This window comes from Budorcas taxicolor, chromosome 8, assembly GCF_023091745.1.
Source record: "Budorcas taxicolor isolate Tak-1 chromosome 8, Takin1.1, whole genome shotgun sequence".
In the NCBI taxonomy this organism is placed as follows: domain Eukaryota; kingdom Metazoa; phylum Chordata; class Mammalia; order Artiodactyla; family Bovidae; genus Budorcas; species Budorcas taxicolor.
Genome location: NC_068917.1, coordinates 13,248,687 through 13,270,655, shown reverse-complemented (window position 1 = coordinate 13,270,655; position 21,969 = coordinate 13,248,687). Strand labels below are relative to the sequence as shown.

The window sequence follows — 21,969 nt, the reverse complement described above, 5'->3', positions numbered from 1 at the left end:
TGTCAAATCAGACTCTGAAACTTGGTAGAAACTCTTAACTGGAAATCATTCATATCCCACGCTGTAACTTTCTAGGGTTGACTCTTCTCTGCAGCCTGACTGTGTGTAATGAAGCATTTGTTGGTCAAATGTTTTCTCTGTGTACTAAATTTTTGTACCATCTAAAAGGATGAAGCATTGTTGGGAAAACGTCCTGATACTAGTTTTAGAATCTTCTGTTTGCCAGTTCAGTATTGGTTGATAGAAGTAAGTCTTTGTATCTGCTGTAATTCAGCAGTAAAACTACCTCAAGTTTGATGTTGCTTTACCTTTTATAGAGTACATTATTTTATAGTTCACTCATATACCATCTTTGATAGGGAGGTGCAGTTTTTAGAAAGGAAAATTCTGAGCTCAGAGAAGTTAAGTGATTCACATAGTTGGGAAGAAGCTTGAATCCATATCTTTTGATTTCTTTATATTTTACACCTTTCACAGATACCATTTGCTGAATCATTTAATGATTAAAACATATATAATAAAATTTAAATAACTTGGTATTAAGTGTGGCAGATATTTAAATAAAATTTAGGACAACAGCTTGCAAGTTTTTCAAAATGAATTAATCATGTCTTGTGGCAAATGAAAAGCTACCATTATAGATGGGAAACTAAACTCTATGTTATATAAACAACTGAGGGAGGAAATAGTGCCTTTAAATGCTATTTATGGATTCTCTGGTATATCTGTAGCAAGAATGATAAGGTAGAAAAGCTATAGTATTTTTTTTAATGAAATACCCATGTATTTTATCTGTAAGGCAGTATTGTATCTCTCAGCAAAGTTTGTGATTATTGTTGTTGTTAGCCACACGCCCAGCATTTGGAATTTTGGTTCTCCACCAGGGAGTGCACTGGTGCCCCAGCAGTGGATGTGGGCAGTTTTAATCACTGGACCACCAGAAAGTCCCACAGGCAGTATTTTAAAATTTCTCTTTCTAGTAGCTGATTGTTAGTGTGTAGAAATGCAACTGATTTTTGTACACTGATTTTGTATCCTGCAGCTTTACTGAGCTAATCAAAGTTTTAATATCAAGCCTATAATATTTTAAGAGGAAATTGCTAATTTCTCCCATTTTTTAAAAAAAATTATTTTTCAGATATTTCAATCAAAGGAAGAAATAGCTCTTCTCCTAAGATGGAATCTGTTGTTTGGGAATGTGGTTGATCAACTTGACACGTTGGCCAAATGGTGCCCGATGTAATAAAATGAAAAGAAGAGGCAAGATGATGTCATTTTCCCATGTTGTGAAACCAAAAACAAATGCCTTTTGTGAGACCAAGCTAACAAACATCTGACGGTGCGAAGAGTATTTCTGTTTGAAGAACTTAACAGTAAGATAGAAGAAGTACTTTCAAGCTGAGACCTGCAGGTGTACAGAGATCTAAAATACATATTGAGTAGGCCTGATCATCTGAATCTCGTTCAATCGAGGAAGCATGGCTATGAGTAGGATCGTCTTCTATCTGTGGCCCTTGACTATGTTTGTGGGCCATATAGGTGGGCACAGTTTGTTTTCTTGTGAGCCCATTACCTTGAGGATGTGCCAAGATTTGCCTTATAACACTACCTTCATGCCCAATCTTCTGAATCACTATGACCAACAGACGGCAGCTTTAGCAATGGAGGTAAGACTTCATCTATTATTTGGCATGTCATAGAAAACTACTGTTGTATTGCCCTTTAAATCAGTCTAATGAATGTCTCTGATAAACAATAAGAAAAACTAATATGCTATTTTTAACTGCATGTGGTACATTAAAAAGTTATGTATTTAGGTTCAGACTCTGATAGATTAAAGATTTCATATTTGGGGAATGTTACTCATCTTAGTTTTCAGATATTATTCTTTTATGAAGAAATTTGAAACATTGGAACTGGGGAAGTAATAGCCTTTCAAAAGTTTAAATCGTCCAAGTTATGGTTACATCTTTTCTGTTATTTGATAATAAGACTTTAAAGAGCAGACTATAATAATAATATTCATAATTCACTTAGTAAAGATTGAAGGTAACATGATTTTGAAAATGGGTTCTTTGGTTCAGCCTTTAGGCTGATGGGTTTACAGTATTTACATTGTCTTAAATACTTAAGATGGTATCCTGGTCTTACTATCTTCACATCAATTTAAGAACAGTAACTCCCAAGCAGTGATAAAGGTTTTGTTGTGTGATTTATCTGTTCTTGACCTCTTAGGACTTCATGAAAATCTGTAGCCTTACTTGAATTTTTCTAATGATAATTCCTTAGGCACTTTTTAATTATTTTACTTTAGAAGCTATGACAAATTAATGAATATAGTTAGTAATAGGTTTAAATAATTTTGTATGTGTTTTAATAATGGTTTTATTTTTTATTTTTATTTATTTATTTATTTGGCTGTGCCAGGTCTTAGTTGCAGTATGTGGGATCTAGTTCCCCAACCAGGGATTGAACCCAGGGCCCCCTGCATTGGGAGGGCAGAGTCTTAGCCACTGGGCCACCAGGGAAGTCCCTAATAATGGTTTTAGAATTGTGGACAAAGATGTTTACCAGGTAGGAATTAGGAGGCAGTTGGAGAAGGAAATGGCAACCCACTCCAGTATTCTTGCCTGGAGAATCCCATGGACGGAGGAGCCTGGTAGGCTATAGTCCACGGGGTCGCAAAGAGTCGGACATGACTGAATGACTTCAGTTCACTTTCTAAACTGACAGTAAGAGTTAAAAGCTTTGGAGTTGTATAAACTGCAGCAGCAGCTACCACTTTCTATCTGTATTACTTAGGGCAAGTTATTTGAACTTTCTTACCATTGTCACTTGTAAAATAGAGTTAACGTTTTGGAAGGTACAAATGAAGTGTTTATAAAGTACTTGGCACAGCACTTTTGGAGTAAGTTCTCTTAAAGTGATAGTTTTTACCATTTTCCCATATTCTGATATTAATGTAGCTATATCGTACATAGAATTTACAGGTTTGTTTTTTTTAATTTTAGTCTTTAATCCTTTGTTACAGTGCTTTCAGAAAATTGAATACTGCATGTTTTGGAATCTTCATTTTATAGTAAAATTCAAAGGTTTAGTACTTCCAAGTAAACTAACAGAAATCTGGGAAATTTTGTAGAAAGATTATTATTCATAGATTTTGAAACGTAGAGGGCAACTTGTAGAGTCCAAATACTTGGAAATATTGTAGAGGTTGAATAAAATATTTCTGCTCTCCCACTGACTATACAAAGTCTAATTGGTAAGGAGAGATTTGGTATAGACTGTTAAATTGGGTATATGAAAATGGGTATTGGTTTAATATAGGAATTTGGTTCCAGGCATGGTAGTCCCTGTTGGGTATTAAAACTACCCAGTTCTTTCACCAAAAAAATGAAGAAGTAGGAATATCTTTGGTTCTGGTATTATTTTAAGTCAGTATAACTCCTTTGGAAAGCAAATAGAGTTGTAAAAAATAAGTCATAAAGATTTATGTACTGATTTGGGTTTAACTTTTGCCTCTTTCATGTAGCAGCTTTCAGACTTTGAAATTAAGTCACCTAACATCTCTGTGATCTGGAGAAGGAAATGGCACCCCACTCCAGTACTCTTGCCTGGAAAATCCCATGGACGGAGGAGCCCGGTAGGCTACAGTCCATGGGGTCAGTCGGACATGACTGAGCGACTTCACTTAAGCATCTCTGTGAAAATCATTTGTGAAAAGGCACTAATAACAAAAACACTTGGAATGGCTATTAGGATTAAATGAGAGATTTAAATGGCTAGTACAATGCATGATGCAGACTAGATGATCCACAAGTGTTAATGCTATTCCAAGTTTCATTTGTAAGTGACCCTTGAGAAAGTACTAGAAAGACGATGTGTTTGTTTCACATGAACTTGCATCTCGTTGTGGGCTCCTGGGGCTTTCCTAATGGTGGCATGGTGAGCTGCCTCTGTCCTCTCTTCAGACACACCCATATAGGCTAGACATTTTGCTGGCAGTGAGACTGCATCTTTTTGAATTTCACTCATTCTAGGGAGAGCACCTAGATGAGTAAGAGAAAGCTCTAGTGATATGAAGTGATGTTGGGGATAGTTGGCTTGGTTGTCATACCAGGACAGTGATGTCACTGACAAAGTCTCCTGACAGTCTGAGAGTGTGAAGTTTCTGTAATAGCAAAGGATATGGAAATACAGCAGTCAACACAGCACTCTTGCAGATAGCACACTTGCACACTTGCAAATAGAAGTAAGGATTCTTAGATCCGTACAAGGACTTGTCTGCTGATGACACCCTCCTGTCTCTGATCCAGGAACTTTGTATCAGCTTGCCAGCTTTTAGCGGGAGCAGATAATTGGAACAGGTAACCCTAGCACATTTCATGCAAAGATGGGCTTGATAAAGGACAGAAATGGTATGGACCTAACAGAAGCAGATTAAGAAGAGATGGCAAGAATACACAGAAGAACTGTACAAAAAAGATCTTCATGACCCAGATAATCACGATGGTGTGATCACTCACCTAGAGCCAGACATCCTGGAATGTGAAGTCAAGTGGGCCTTAGAAAGCATCCCTACGAACAAAGCTAGTGGAGGTGATGGAATTACAGTGGAGCTATTTCAGATCCTGAAAGATGCTGCTGTGAAAGTGCTGCACTCAATATGGCAACAAATTTGGAAAACTCAGCAGTGGCCACAGGACTGGAAAAGGTCAGTTTTCATTCCAATTCCAAAGAAAGGCAATGCCAAAGAATGCTCAAACTGCCTCACAATTGCACTCATCTCGCACACTAGTAAAGTAATGCTCAAAATTCTCCAAGTCAGGTTTCAGCAATACGTGAACTGTGAACTTCCAGATGTTCAAGCTGGTTTTAGAAAAGGCAGAGGAACCAGAGATCAAATTGCCAACATCCACTGGATCATGGAAAAAGCAAGAGAGTTCCAGAAAAACATCTATTGCTGCTTTATTGACTATGCCAAAGCCTTTGACTGTGTGGATCACAATAAACTGGAAAATTCTGAGAGAGATGGGAATATCAGAGCACCTGACCTGCCTCTTGAGAAACCTATACGCAGGTCAGGAAGCAACGGTTAGAATTGGACATGGAACAACAGACTGGTTCCAAATAGGAAAAGGAGTACGTCAAGGCTGTATATTGTCACCCTGCTTATTTAACTTCTATGCAGTGTACATCATGAGAAACGCTGGACCGGAAGAAGCACAAGCTGGAATCAAGATTGCTGGGAGAAATATCAATAACCTCAGATGTGCAGATGATACCACCCTTATGGCAGAAAGTGAAGAGGAACTAAAAAGCTTCTTGATGAAAGTGAAAGAGGAGAGTGAAAAAGTTGGCTTAAAGCTCAACATTCAGAAAACAAAGATCATGGCATCCAGTCCCATCACTTCATGGGAAGTAGATGGGGAACCAGTGGAAACAGTGTCAGACTTTATTTTTGGGGGCTCCAGAATCACTGCAGATGGTGACTGCAGCCATGAAATTAAAAGACGCTTACTCCTTGGAAGGAAAGTTATGACCAACCTAGATAGCATATTCAAAAGCAGAGACATTACTTTGCCGACTAAGGTCCATCTAGTCAAGGCTATGGTTTTTCCAATGGGCATGTATGGATGTGAGACTTGGACTGTGAAGAAAACTGAGTGCCAAAGAATTGATGCTTTTGAACAGTGGTGTTGGAGAAGACTCTTGAGAGTCCCTTGGACTGCAAGGAGATCCAACCAGTCCATTCTGAAGGAGATCAGCCCTGGGTGTTCATTGGAAGGAGTGATGCTGAGGATGAAGCTCCAGTACTTTGGCCACCTCATGTGAAGAGTTGACTCATTGGAAAAGACCCTGATGGTGGGAGGGATTGAGGGCAGGAGGAGAAGGGGACGACAGAGGATGAGATGGCTGGATGGCATCACGGACTCGATGGACATGAGTCTAAGTGAACTCCGGGAGTTGGTGATGGACAGGGAGGCCTGGCGTGCTGCGATTCATGGGGTCGCAAAGAGTCGGACATGACTGAGCAACTGAAATGAACTGAACCTTCGCACATTCTCGTGTTCTTTGTGGGACTGGATGAGTTGAAAGGCATTTCCTAAGTATGGTATGTTTCAGCAGACCCAGGGGTCAAGCCTGCCTCGGGTTTATTCCTGTACCAATGTTTGGTGAAATCAAAATGAGTGCTTCGAATGAAATAATATATGATATTGAGCCAAGGATGCCAGGAGAGAAATTGCAGAATTTAGGTTATTTCTAATTTGCTTATTATTGTTCACAGTCAACAAGTTGGGTGTTCTTTCATTGTATATAGAGAATTCCTCGTCACTACTTCCATTGAAATTGAAACATGTTCAAATAAATAGGGTGAATGTCTATTTATTAAATTGGAAAAAAGATCTTTGTTAGTATGTTAGTATGTTTATTTCTCTTACTTTACAAAAGGTGCGTTTATATACAAACACACAAATTAAATTTTTCTTAAGTTCTTAACTTGATGTCTGTCTTTCCCCCAAGTATTGTGGCTTTTGATAGAAAAAAGATTGCTCATTCCTGAGTTTCCCACACCATTTTGAACTGTCTGAATTGCCAAGTAAATTTTTAGGAGCTGTCCAACATGGACAACAAATTGTCAGTAACTATTTTTAGAAATCTACGTTACCAGGTATTTATGACTTTCTTGGTAACGAAAGAGATCTGAGCATTTTTTTTTATATTGAATAATTAAGCCCCATTGAATAGAATGGGTACAGTTTATTGGAAGAAGCACTAAAACAGGAATAGAAGGCTTGTATTCTGCCACTACCTAGTCTTGTGACTCCCTTGTGTTGGTTTCTTCTAGGAAGTATTTTCCCTGTCCCTTTTACAAAGTTTTTGTTAAGATCAAATGGTACAATTTATGTGTATTTTAAAGAACTTTAAAAAGTTAAAATGCTCTTCAAATACAGAGCATCATTCTTTGCTGCCTGTCAGTCTGTTTAATTTTAGTTAGATTGTGGAATGAGCAGTCTTTAATTTCTTTGGGAGGTTGATTGCTTTTTTTTTTTTCAAACTAAACCTGTGTAGGATAATCAGAGGAAAAAGCTCCCGAAATGGTTCCTACTTGCCTCCATTTCCTGTTTTCTTTTGTATTTCTCATTAAAGATTTTCTTACAGCATGAGAAACTGGCAGGTGCATAGATCCTAGTGGAAACAGAAATCTTCAAAGCCTGAACATTTTTTGTATCCTTTATGGCTCATTAAGAACAAAGCATGTTTGAACTAGTTTCCCAGTTATCCAAGCTCAAATTTTAGCCTTTTCTCCCCACAGCTTTTTATTATGGAAGATTTCAATTATGTGGACATATATGGAACACCCATATACCCATCATCCAGCTGCAAAAATTATCAACTCATACTAGTCTTGTTTCATTTATGACTGCACTCCCAGCTGGGTTACTTTGAAGCAAATGCCACACACCATAATTTCATCCATAAATATTTCCATATATATCTTTATAAAGTAAGGACTCTTTCAAAATAGGTAAACATATCACTTCCTCAGTAATTTCAAATATATACTCAAATATATGTTCAAATATATTTTCAAATATATGTTTCATATTAATGTTCAAGTTACCCCTGTGCTGTTCTCAGTCTCTCAGTCGTGTCCAACTCTTTGCGACTCCATGGGCTGTAGCCCACCAGGCTCTTCTGTCCATGGGATTCTCCAGGCAGGAACACTAGAGTGGATTGCTGTGCCCTCCTCCAGGGGATCTTCCCAACTCAGGGATTGAACCCAGGTCTCTCAAATTGCAGGCAGATTCTTTACCATCTGAGCCACCAGGGAAGCCCAAGTTATGCTTAGCATTTCAGTTTTTTAATAGTTGGCTTTTCAAATCAGGGTTCATGCATTACATTCAATTGATATGTCTCTTAATTTAGTTTCTCCTTCCGTTACCCTTCTTCCTTTTTTCTTGTAATGCACTTGCCCTACAGATTTTCTCAAATTTTATTTTGCTGTTTGCATCCCTGTGGTGTTACTGACCGTGGTCCTGTGTTTTTGTTTTGCAAGAATACTTCCAAGGCACTGTAACATCCGCTTATTACTCTGTATAATGTTAGCAGCCATCGATCATTCCCTAGGTCAAGAATTTCATGAGGGGTTTGTAAAATGGTAATATTCTGTCATTCTTCATTTCTCAGCTAGAATACTTTATAAACTGAAACTTCCTCATTTTGATTACTGGACTGTTGAGTTACTCTTATGTTCAGTTTATATAAAAAAGACAGTAAATACGCAACTGTTCTCCTTTGTTAGTTTTTAGGATAATAAATTGATTCACAAAAATCTTTCAAAAGTAACTAATGAGATCTTTTCTCCTTTTAAGTTTCGTTGTTCTCCTCTCAAGTATCATTATGAACGCATGGATTTTTACCGTATTTTATGTGTTTCAGTCCATTGCAGTTATGATTTTGTTGTGGCTCAGTCTGTTCTGCCTTGGGTAGTGAGCACCTCTTCAAGATAGCTCCTAAGTGTTTTTGATACTACCCTAGTGGTTTCTGATAGCTTCCCTGCTTTCTGGTATGATCCAACCTCATTTCATAAAATTCTGCCTCAGAACTTGAATTATCACTTTCTTTAGGGAGTGGTGGTTCCTTTTAGTTGTAAAGAATTTTCCCAGGTTTTCACAGACTGCTATCTGGGTGCTATGCTTATTGATACTAGGTTAGTAATTTATAGGTCTCTTCAAAGATGGAGCTAGGAAGTACTTTTTTTAAAAAAGGAAGTTCAGCATGAGTTTATACTGATAACTTATAATTAAACAATATTGGAGAGTTTTTATTTAATATTTTTGAATTTTTGTTTCTTCTCATACTGAAACCTTATGATATATAGACATTACATAATTTCCGAATATCAGTATTACTACTAGCAGTATCATTACTGAAAGCGCTGCAAGATTTCTTTGTATTTCTTATGTCCTTAGGATGTATTTCACCAAGGATGTCCAGTCAGATTACTGTGTTTTAGAGTTAAGTACTCCTCTTTTTGGTTTAACTCAATACACAGTTTAGGTTTGTTTTTCATTTTGATTTTGAGGAACGACTTAAATTTTTTTGTTTAAATTTATTTTATAATCATGTTTAGAAACTTGATATATATGACAAGGTACATTCAGAGGAGTCTAGTTTCTTGACTGTGTGCTTAGTCGCTCATTCGTGTCTGACTCTTTGAGACCCAATGGACTGTAGCCTTTTAGGCTCCTCTGTCCACGGGGATTCTCCAGGCAAGAGTACTGGAGTGGGTAGTCATGCCCTCCTTCAGGGCATCTTTGCAACCCAGGGATCGAACTCAGGTCTTCCGAATTTCAGGCAAATTCTTTACCATCTGAACCACCAGGGAAGCCCATGAATACTAGAGCCTTTCCCTTCTCCAGGGGATCTTCCCGACCCAGGAATCGAACTGGAGTCTTCTGCATTGCAGGTGGATTCTTTACCAGCTGAGTCCTAACCTTATTCTTTTCTTCCCTTGAGGGTAGTTGTTTTTTAAAGCTTTTTGTTTATCTTTCCATTAAAAAGTATAGTAATTATAGAAAATGTCTGTATAATATCTGTCTATAGCTATGTATTCTTTCACGCCCTTTTGATATAGTGTCATACTGTTTGTTTTCTCTACCTTGTTTTTATACTTAACAGTATATCCTGGCTATTTCATAGTATCACTTAGAGATAATATTCCTCAGAATTTTTTTTTAATTGTGGCAAAATATACATGTTGCACTAGTGGTAAAGAAACTGCCTGCCAATACAAGAGATATGGGTTCGATCCTAGGGTCAGGGAGATCCCCTGGAGGAGCACATGGCTTCCCAATCAAGTATTCTTGCCTGGAGAATCCAATGGACAGAGGAGTGTGACAGGCTACAATCCATAGTGTTGCAAAGAGTTGGACATGAGTGAAGTGACTTAGCATGCATGTATGCAAAATATATATAACATAAAATTTACCATTTGAACCTTTTCTTGTTTGTTTTTTGGCATACCATGCAGCTTGTGGGATCTTAATTCCTCAACCAGGGATTGAACCCAGTCCCGGCAGTGAAAGTTTGGAGTCCTAACCATGAGACCACCAAGGAATTCCCCCATTCCAATCATTTTTAAGGGTGCAGTTCAGTGGCATTAAGTACAGTCACCTTGGTATGTCATTACCACTGTCCTTCTTCAGCACTTTTTCAGCTTCTGAAACTGAAACACTATACCTATTAAACAATAATACCCTGTTCTCCCCTCCCTCAACCTTTGGCAACCACCATTCTACTTATTTTCTTTCTCTCTGAATTTGACTACTCCAGTACCTCATTTAAGTGAAATCATAAAATATTTATCCTTTTGTGTTTGGCTTATTTCACTTAGCACAATGTTTTCAAGATTCATCCACGTTGTAACAAATGTCAGAATGTCCTTCTTTTTGGACTTCCCTGGTGGCTCAGACGGTAAAGCGTCTGTCTACAATGTGAGAGACCTGGGTTTGATCCCTGGGTTGGGAAGATTCCCTGGAGAAGGAAATGGCAACCCACGCCAGTACTCTTGCCTTGAAAATCCCATGGATGGAGGAGCTTGGTGCAACCTGTTATCCATGGGATCGCAAAGAGTTGGACACGACTGAGTAACTTCACTTCGCTTAAGATTGAATAATATTTCACTGTATATTTATGCCCAACATTTAGTTTAATCATTCATTCATCAGACACTTGAGTTCCTTCTACTTTTTGGCTATTATGAATACAGCTGCTATGAAGACAGATATATAAATATTTGTTCCAGTCTTTGCTTTAAATTTTTTTTGGGTATTCCCAGAAGTGAAATTTTAGGATAGCATGATAATTCTGTTTAATTTTTTGAGGAACCGGCAAACTGTTTTGTGTAGCAGCTGCTCTGTTTTACATTTTTGCTAGTGCTGCACAAGGGCTCCAGTATCTGTATCCTCACCAACACTAGTTATTTTCTGGGTTTTTGTTTTGGAATAATAGCCATTGTAATGGGTGCGAACTTGTCCTCATTTTTTAGTTCAGGTCCTACTGAAGGACATTTGTTTTTGAAAGCAGAACTTGCTGTTAAGGTCCTTATTAGTCTTTGCAGGGCCAGCAGCTAATATAGTACCTAACACATAATAACTGCTAAATAAATGTTTGAGTGAGTTAATGAACTTTATAAACTGTGAATTCCGGAAGAGGTGATGGTAGTCATGGTGGTGGGTACAGAGCTGGACTGAAGCACATGATCTCCTGGAGTTGTAAATAGTTGTGGGTTTGTTGGGGATAGTAATGGTCGTCCTGACAGGAGTACCAAAGATACCTGAACACTAGTGTTTTACTTTGCTCTTTTTTTTGGGAGAGGGGGATGGTCAAAGTGACTTGAAGCTTTCAGCATTATGTGTTTACACTTATAAGTGGTATAATAAAGTAAAGGAATAAAACAAACCAGCTTTCTTATCTCTAGACCTCTCATTCTCTTTCTGTCTAAATAATCTCATCTCCATCTTTGCCTGTCAAATTCTAATGGTTGTACGTGATACAGCCCGCCAGGCTTCTCTGTCCATGGGATTTCCCAGGCAAGAATACTGGAGTGGGTTTGCCGTTTCTTCTCCAGGGAATCTCCCAACCCTGGGATTGAATCAGTGTCTCCTGCTTGGCAGGCGGATTCTTTACTACTGAGCCACCAGGGAAGCCAAACTTGATACATTAATTAATAGGACCAAAATAGGAATAGATAATATATGTGGTATCATCCTGTTTTTGTTGAAGAAAAGAAGTATATTCATGTTCATGTAGAGTAAGTGAGTGATCTGGAAAGATTTTTGTCAAGACCGACAGTGATGCACAATTTATTCGTGTTTTCTATGTTTTTCATTTAATGTTTGTGTTTTCTGATTTTTCTGTAAGAAACACATTGTGTTTTTAAAAAGTAAGATTAGTACAGAAACTTTATTTTTAAAAATCCCAGCTGTCCTTTTTCGTCTAGCTCCCAGTTGCAGTGTCTAACACTTAGTATTTATTAAATATGTTTTTATTTGAATGACTGAAACTTAAGGAAGAACTTGGTAAATGCCATGAATAGGCATAAAGTGCTGAGAGGATTCAAAGAGAAAAGGATCATGTGTAGAAAGGACCAGTTGCAGATGATGTTTGAATTGACCTTGAAAGGCAGGGTTTTGTTTTGTTTTTTTAAGAGGATACTATAATTTAATACCCCTTTCTACCAGTGATTAACATTTTGTGGATAAGCATTTGAGGAAATGAAATTTCTTTGATTGTATTTATTCTTTAAATTCATGGCTTATATTTTTAGGATACATGCATTATCCAGCAGACTGACTTATTATCTTCTGTTTAGGTTAGTATTAATAATGTGGTTTCCCCTAAGCAAACAACAGCCTGGTGAAGTGGATTGAAGAGCCTATCGTGTGATAGGGAAACCAGCCAGGAATTAGGAAACTTCTCAATTGAAAAATGTGAAAAATACACAAGTAGTGGAGAATTGATTGCATTTAGTTATTTCTGACTTTAGGAAAAAATAAGCTTTTAAAATTTTAATTGATTTTCTTACATGATAGATCACTTTAAAAGAATGCCTTAAAATGCTTATTTTAAATTAAAGTATTAAGTGTGATGAATTTGGTTTGTGAAGTTTTATCTTTTGAGACAGACTATAATTCACAACCATTCATGATACTTGAAGTGTTAAAAGTTTACTTCCTGAAGAAAAGTCAAATTTTATGTGCTGTTCCAGGAGCTCCCTTTTGACTTAAGATAAATATACTCCTGTGATAAAGTCATATTTCTGAAACTAGCTCACTGAACTAATATTGGAAAGTATTTAATATGCTGCCATAAGACATTAACAAAATAAATTTGTAAAAGAAAAGCAAATCTATGTAACTAAAGGTACTTTACAAATGTAAAATTTTTTATATATATATAAAATAATTCTAAAGTTTTAGACCTTTTCTCTTTAGAATTTTATTCTTACAAAAAAGTTTTTAAAGGTCTTATTTTATATCACTTAAAATTATTCTAAAAAGTTTTTTTTTTTTTTTAAATAATTTCTTACTCAAATTTGGATCTAAAATAGAATGAATACCAGTTTTGAATTTTCAAGGCTGGTCCACATTTGGTTTCACATTTAGTGAATTTAGTCATAATATTCCCAAACCCAGTAGGATACAGTTTCTATGGTTATCAGACCCTTTGTAGAGTGACAAAGATTGGAATTCTGATTCTCACGAGTCAAATTTTGGCCTTTGACTCTGTGCCCCTTTCACACTCCTTGCTAAGCTTGGGCTGTTGCTATGCTTGAAGGCCTGTCAGTGAGCAGGTTCCTATGGTAACAGGAATGGAAATTTCAAAGAAGAAAGAGAATAGGAGCACAAAGGCTTGGTTGATTTGAATTTGAACAAAGAATAGAAGGTTCCCTGTCTTGCATCTTTGTTGAAGAAACCAGAAATTTAATTTTAGAAAGTTATTTTTCAGTTTGTAAACTTGATATACCCTGGTCTTAATTTAGTGAATAAAAGTACTACTGCTTCGGGGAGGACTCAGTAAGAATCTTTAAAAAATTCAATCAGCTGAAGATTCTTTTTGCCTCCTTTATAGAGCTTTGATAGTCTGTGTTCCTTATATATATTCTCAACTTGGTGGTATGCTGGCTAACTCATTTAATTTTTACTTTGCTGAAGTTAAAAATTGTTAGAGTTATAATCAGGGCAGCTTGCTTATTTGAAAAATACTAATATTTTTTGTTTTTTACATAACTATTGAGGTATGATTTGTATATAGTTAACTGTACCCATTTAACAGTGTTCAGCTTGAGTTTTGACAGAAGTATATATCTGTGAAACCATTATCACTATCAAGATGTCATACATTTTCATCACCTTAAAAGCTTCCTAGGGATCTTCCCTGTAGCTCAAGACAGTAAAGAATCTGCCTGCAATGCAGGAGACCCCTGTTTGATCCCTGGATCGGGAAGATACTCTGGAGAAGGGAATGGCAATCCACCAGTATTATTGTGTGGAGAATCCCATGGACAGAGGAGCCTGGTGGGCCACAGTCTGTGGGGTCGCAAAGAGTCGGACACGACTGAGCGACTAGCACTGCTATTCCTCAAAAGCTTCCTTGTGCCCATTGTAGCCCACCCCTCTGAGTTGACTCCCTGCTGTAAGCAACCACTGATCTGCTTTCTGTCACTGTGGATTAGTGTTCATTTTCTAGAGTTTTATATGAATGTAATCATATAGTATCTACTTTTTTATGTCTGGTTTCTTCCACCCAGAATCGTGATTTAGAGATTAGTGCATGTTTTATTTTGCTTTTAAAAAACACCATTCCAGTTGACAGTTGACTTTTTCACTTGGCACTTGAGCATAGGGAATTGAGCAGGGTTCCTCATGCCCATCAAATAGGCCTTCTGCAGCTTTATTAATTTGTAACTCTTTCCTAATCTCTTTTTAAGCTGCCATTTACTAGGTGCTGTATCTTATTTTATATATTCTTATTTGCATATATTGTTGTTCGGTTGCTTAGTTGTGTCCGACTATTTGCAGCCCCATGGACTGCAGCACGCCAGGCTTCCCTGTCCTTCACCATCTCCCGGAATTTGCTCAAACTCATCTCCATTGAGTCTGTGATGCTATCCAGCCATCTCATCCTCTGTCACCTCCTCCTCCTCCTCCCCTCAGTCTTTCCCAGCATCAGGGTCTTCTCCAGTGAGTCAGCTCTTCACATCAGGTGGCCAAAGTATTGGAGCTTCAGCTTCAGCATCAGTCCTTGCAGTGAATATTCAGGGTTGATTCCCTTTAGGATTGACTGGACTGGTTTGATCACCTTAATACATCTATATGTATTCAGTTCAGTTCAGTCGCTTAGTCGTGTCTAACTTTGCAACCCCATGAATCGCAGCACGCCAGGCCTCCCTGTCCATCACCAACTCCCGGAGTTCACTCAGACTCACGTCCGTCAAGTCCATGATACCATCCAGCCATCTCATCCTCTGTCGTCCCGTTCTCTTCCTGCCCCCAATCCCTCCGAGCATCAGAGTCTTTTCCAGTGAGTCAATTCTTCGCATGAGGTGGCCAAAGTACTGGAATTTCAGCTTCAGCATCATTCCTTCCAAAGAAATCCCAGGACTGATCTCCTTCAGAATGGACTGGTTGGATCTCCTTGCAGTCCAAGGGACTCAAGAGTCTTCTCCAACACCACAGTTCAAAAGCATCAATTTTTTGGCGCTCAGCCTTCTTCACAGTCCAACTCTCACATCCATACATGACCACAGGAAAAACCATAGCCTTGACTAGACGGACCTTAGTCGGCAAAGTAATGTCTCTGCTTTTGAATATGCTATTTAGATTGGTCATAACTTTTCTTCCAAGGAGTGAGCGTCTTTTAATTTCATGGCTGCACTCACCATCTGCAGTGATTTTGGAGCCCCCCAAAATAAAGTCTGACACTGTTTCCACTGTTTCCCCATCTATTTCCCATGAAGTGATGGGACTGGATGCCATGATCTTCGTTTTCTGAAAGTTGTGCTTTAAGCCAACTTTTTCACTCTCCATTTTCACTTTCATCAAGAGGCTTTTTAGTTCCTCTTCACTTTCTGCCATAAGGGTGGTATCATCTGCATATCTGAGGTTATTGATATTTCTCCCGGCAATCTTGATTCCAGCTTGTGCTTCTTTTAACACCATTTTATAGAGGAAAAACTGAAATTTAGAGAGGTTACAGAGAACAAACTGGTTAATAAGCTCAAGGGCTCTGGATAAGAATGCCAAGGTTTAACTCTTGGGACTGTCTTTGTAACTATGTGATCTTCGGCAAGCTACTTAACTTTCTATGTCTTTTTTTCTTCACATTTATTATAAAATGGTATGACTGATAGTGCCTACGTTATGGGATTATTGAAAAGATTAAGTTAGGTTGAAAAGATTAAGCAGCTAAGCACTTACAACACTGCCCAGCCTGTAGTGCGTGTCCATCAATGCTAGCTGAGACACAGCACAAGATACTTACAGCTAGTAAGTGACAGCAGCATCAACTTAAAGCCTTATACTCAGTGCAAGCAGCACAAAATAGTGACTCAAGTCAGGTTTATAATTCATGACGGGGCTCACAAATGGAGGTTTTACTAACGTGGTAACACATCAATATCAGATTGGTATTGTATAGTTGAGGACTAAGCAAGTCTGTCCGGCTATACATACATCAGCATGTGAATATAATGCATTTTCAAGCTTTGAATGTTTTTTTTTTTTTTTGCTTTCATTGAGTCTCTGTTGCTGGGCACAGGCTTTCTCTAGCTGTGGTTTAAGAGCTTCTCCGTTGCAGTGGCTTCTCTTGTTTCAGGGCACAGGCTCTGAAGTGCGTGGGCTTCAGTAGTCGTGGAATGTGGGCTTAACAGTTGCAACTTGCAGGCTCCAGAGCCCGGGCTCATTAGTCGTGGCCCACTGGCTCAGTTGCCCTGTGGCATCTTCCCAGACCAGGGATTGAACTGGTGTCCCTTGCATTGCAAGATGGATTCTTAACCACTGGACCACCAGGGAAGCCCTAAACTTTAAAATAATTATATTGACTCACAGGAAGTTAAAGTAGTATAGAGATTCTATATACTGTAGGTAGTTTTACTGGGGATCTTGCTATCTTATGTAGCTATTAGTGTCAACACTGGGACGTTGGACTTCCCTAGTGGTCAAGTGGTTAAGCATCCTCCTGCCAGTGCAGGGGACACCAGTTTGATCCCTGATCCAGGAAGACCCCACATGCCTTGGGACACCTAAGCCCATGTACCACAGCTACTGAAGCCTCTGTGCCCTAGACCCTGTGCCCTGCAACAAGAGAAGCCGCTGCAATGAGAAGCCTGCACACTGCAGCTAGAGAGTAGCCCCTACTCACTGCAGCTAGAGAAAGCCTGCACTCAGCAGTGAAGACCCAGCACAGCCAGAGAGATAAAGAAAATTCTTTAAAGGCACAGGTGATCTAAAAAAAAAAAGGAAAGTTATCATTGGTATAATCCATAGCCTTTCATCATATCTCACCAGTTTGTACATGCACTCATTTTTGTGTCTGTATATGCACATGCACATGTATGTTTATTGTCTTTGCATTTTTATCACATGTATGAGTTCATGTAGCCATCACCTTGGTTAAGATACTGTGGAAATTCCCTGGCAGTCCAGTGGTTAGGATTTTGTGCTTCCACTGCAGGAGGCACGAGTTCAGATCCCTGGCTGGGGAAGTGAGATCCCACAAGACCCGCAACGTGGCAAAAAGAAAACAAAACACCAAAACGATACAGAACTGTTTTTATCACCACATCTTCCTTGTGCTTCCTTTCTCCCTGCCACCCTTTCCTATTTCCAGGCAACCTCTAATTTGGTCTCTGTCCCTATAATTTTGTCATTTCAAGAATGTTATATAAATAGAATCATACACTATATAATCTTTTGAGATTGACTTTTTTCATTTAGCATAATACCCTTGATATCCACTCAAGTTGCTGCATGTACTATTAGTGACTGTTTTTAATTGCTGAGTAGTATTCCATTATCGGAGAAGACAATGGCATCCCACTCCAGTACTCTTGCCTGGAAAATCCCATGGACAGAGGAGCCTGGTAGGCTGCAGTCATGGAGTCGCTAAGGGTCAGACACGACTGAGTGACTTCACTTTCACTTTTCACTTTCATGCATTGGAGAAGGAAACGGCAACCCACTCCAGTGTTCTTGCCTGGAGAATCCCAGGGACGGGGGAGCCTGGTGGGCTGCCGTCTGTGGGGTCACACAGAGTCGGACATGACTGAAGCGACTTAGCAGCAGCAGTATTCCGTTATAGAGATGTTCTGCAGTTTGTTTAATCATCCACTGAAGGATACTGAGTTGTTCCAGCTTTTTGCTATTACAGATAAAGCTGCTGTGAGCATTCATGTACAGGTTTTTGTGCAGGCATAAATTTTCCTTTCGGGGGAATAAATGCCCAGGAGTGTGATTGCTGGGTTATATGATAAGCATGTATTTGAATTTTTAAGAAACTATTCAACTATTTTCCATAGGAGTTCTACCATTTTACATTCTACCAGCAGTGTATGAGAGACATACGTTCTCAGCATTCTTACCACCATTTTGTATTTTCATTATTTTTCATTCAGCTTTTCTCATGTGATGTGATATCTTACATGATTTTAATTTGCATTTCCCTTATGGCTAATAATATTGAACATTTTTCATGTTCCATTCATATATATTCTTTGATAAAATGTCTGTTCATGTCTATTGTTCATTCTCAATTGAATTGTTTTTTACTTTTGACCTTTGAGAGTTCTTTATATATTCTAGATACAAATCTTTTGTTTGAAATGTAGTTTGTAAATAGTTTATTCTAGTCTATATCTTGCTTTTTCATCCTTTTAACAAAGTCTAGAATAGAAGTCTTAAATTTTAACGAAATCTGGTTTACCGAGTTTTCTTCCTTTTAGGGACTGTGTTTTTGGTGTCATTTATAAGAACTCTTTAGTGGGTCTGCAAATTCTCTGAAGTTTTATAGCTTTATGTCTCACATTTAAATCTATGATCAATTTTGAGGTAATTTGTATAAAGTAAGTTTCATTTTTTTGCCTGTCAATATCCACTAGCTTCAGCACCATTTGTTGGAGAGGCTGTCTATCCTTGCACAATTGAACTGCTTTTGCTTCTTCCTCAAAAATCAGTTATCTGTCCTTGTATAGATTTATATTTGGGTTGTCTATACTGTCCTGTTGATCTTTGTGTCTATTTCACCACCAATACCACAGTGTCTTGATTTTTATTAGCTATACAGTAAATCTTAAAATTGAATAGTATGATTCCCCCCTTTTTTTCCCAAAATTACTTCATTTATTCTACTTTTTTTTCGTATAAAATCTAGAATAAGCTTGTCTTTAACTACTAAAAGTTTTACTGGATTTTGACAGAAATGTTACTAAATCTAGAGATCAGATGTTGAATCTCCAATCCATAAACAGTGTTGTTATGGATATATGGATTGACTTGAGTCCCCCTGAAAAGTGAAAGTGTTAGCCCCTCAGTCGTGTCTGACTCTCTGTGATCACTTCATGGCAAATAGATGGGGAAACAGTGACAGACTTCATTTTTTTGGGCTCCAAAATCACTGCACATGGTGACTGTGGCTATGAAATTAAAAGACGCTTACTCCTTGGAAGAAAAATATGACCAAGCTAGACAGCATATTAAAAAGCAGAGGCATTACTTTGCCAACAAAGGTCCGTCTAGTCAAAGCTATGGTTTTTCCAGTAGACATGTATAGATGTGAGAGATGGACTATAAAGAAAGCTGAGCGCTGAAGAACTGATGCTTTTAAACTGTGGTGTTGGAGGAGACTCTTGAGAGTCCCTTGGACTGCAAGGAGATCCAACCAGTCCATCCTAAAGGAAATCACTCCTGAATATTCATTGGAAGGACTGATGTTGAAGCTGAAACTCCAATACTTCGGCCACCTGATGGGAAGAACTGACTCATTGGAAAAGACCCTGATGCTGGGAAAGGTTGAGGGCAGGAGGAGAAGGGGATGACAGAGGATGAGATGGTTGGATGGCATCACTGATGCAATGGATATGAGTTTGAGTAAACCTCAGGAGTTGGTGATGGACAGGGATACCTGGCTTGCTGCAGTCCATGGGGTCTCAGAGTCGGACACGGCTGAGCAACTGAACTAAACTGAATGTTAAGTAATCCGGACTTCATAGAATTTGTTCAGATTAGTTCTCTGCTGTTTTCTGGGAGAGACTGTGTAGAATTGGTATTCTTTTAAAATTGTTAGATTTTACCAATGAAAGCATCGGGCCTGAATATCTTTTTTCAGGAGATTTTAAACTACAAATTCAATTTGTTGAATAGTTATAGGACTGTTCAGCTTATCAGTTTCATCTTGTGTGAGTTTTGGTAGTCTGACTTCAGAGGAATTGGTCTACTTCATCTAAATTGTCTGGTTTATATGCATAGAGTTGTTTGTAATATTACTTACATATTTTTTAACATTTTTACTGGAAAGTGAAAGTTAGTTTTGGCTGTTGTGGGTTTTCGTTGCTGCGTGTAGTCTTTCCCTAGTTGCAGAGTGTGGGGGCTACTCTTTCCTTTTAGGCTTTTCATTGTGGTAGCTTCTCTTGTTGCAGAGATGGGCTGTAGAGTGTGTGGGCTTCAGTAGTTGTGGCACACGGGCATGTCACTCAGGAGCATGAGGGATCTTCCTGGGCCAGGTATCGAAGCTTTGTCCCCTGTGTTGGCAGGCGGATTCTTAATCACTGGGCCACTAGGGAAGTCCTTCTTTATTATATTTTTAATGTCGGTAGAGTATCTAGTGATACCCTTTTTTTCATTCTTGATATTGATTAAGTTGTGTTTCTCTCTGTCTTTTTAAGTCATTCTTACTGGAAGCCTATCAATTTTACTGAAGTTTTCAAAGAACCAGCTCTTGGGTTGAGTGATTTTTTTTTTTTAATAGTTGATTTTCTGATTAGAGTGTCATTGATTTCTCTTCTTTATTATTTCCTTTCCTTTGCTTGCTTTTACTTTATTTTGCTCTTTTTGGTTATTATGAAAACACTACTCTGTTATGAACATTCATATGCACATTTTTGCTTCAGTTCAGTTCAGTTGCTCAGTCGTGTCCGACCCCATGGACTGCAGCACGCCAGGCCTCCCTGTCTATCACCAACTCCTGGAGCTTGCTCAAGCTCCTGTCCATTTAGTCAGTGATGCCATCCAACCATCTCATCCTCTGTCATCCCCTTGTCCTCCCGCCTTCAATCTTTCCCAGCATCAGGGTCTTTTCCAATGAGTCAGTTCTTCCCATCAGGTGGTGAAAGTATTAGAGTTTCAGCTTCAGCATCAGTCCTTCCAATGAATATTCAGGAGTGATTTCCTTTAGGATGGACTGGTTGGATCTCCTTGCAGTCCAAGGGACTCTCAAGAGTCTTCTCCAACACCACAGTTCAAAAGCATCAGTTCTTCGGCACTCAGTTTTCTTTATAGTCCATCTCTCACATCCATACATGACTACTGGAAAAACCATAGCTTTGACTAGACGGACCTTTGTTGGCAAAGTAATGTCTCTGCTTTTTAATACACCATCTAGGATGGTCATAACTTTTCTTCTAAGGAGTAAGCGTCTTTTAAATTTCATGGCTGCAGTCACTATCTGCAGTGATTTTGGAGCCCCCAAAAATAAAGTCTGACACTGTTTCCATTGTTTCCCTGTCTATTTGCCATGAAGTGATGGGACTGGATGCCGTGATCTTAGTTTTCTGAATGTTGAGTTTTAAGCCAACTTTATCACTCTCCTCTTTCACTTTCATCCAGAGGCTCTTTGTTTCTTCTTCGCTTTCTCCTGTAAGGGTCGTGTAATCTGCATATCTGAGGTTATTGATACTTCTCCTGGCAGTCTTTATTCCGGCTTCTGTTTTGTCCAGCCTGGCATTTCGCATGATGTACTCTACATATAAGTTAAATAAGCAGGATTATTTTTGCTTAAACATGATTTAAAATTATTTGGTGTATATTCCTAGAAGTGGAATTGCTGGATAATGTGGCAGTTTTATGTTTAACTGCTTGAGTAGTTGCCAAACTTTTTCCATAGTGGTTGCCTCATTTTACATTCCTGTCAGCAAATTTTTTTGTACTTAGTCCAACAATCTTACTCTCTTAGGTAGTTGGTAGTTCATTTATATATAATGCAATTGGTGATGTACTTGGGTTAATATCTACTACCTTATTATTTGATTTCATTTTTCCAAACTGTTGGCCTTTTTCTCTCTATCTTGAATTCCTTTGTATTATTCTATTTCTCTCTCTATTACCTAGTTAGTTGTGCATTCTTTTATTGCTTACCCCAGAAATTATGACATGTACTCTTGACTTACAGTATTCTAATAAAAATAAC

The 21,969-nt window shown here is 38.4% G+C and overlaps 1 protein-coding gene across 1 annotated transcript in view; it reads left to right on the top strand.

The window, feature by feature from the left end:
* The first annotated feature begins 1,478 nt into the window (after window positions 1–1,478).
* Window positions 1,479–21,969, top strand: part of FZD3 (frizzled class receptor 3) — an 80,567-nt gene continuing 60,076 nt past the window's right edge. The window contains exon 1 of the mRNA XM_052645058.1: window positions 1,479–1,667. Within this exon, the coding sequence (XP_052501018.1) occupies window positions 1,479–1,667 (189 nt within the window). The remainder of the gene's footprint in view (window positions 1,668–21,969) is intronic.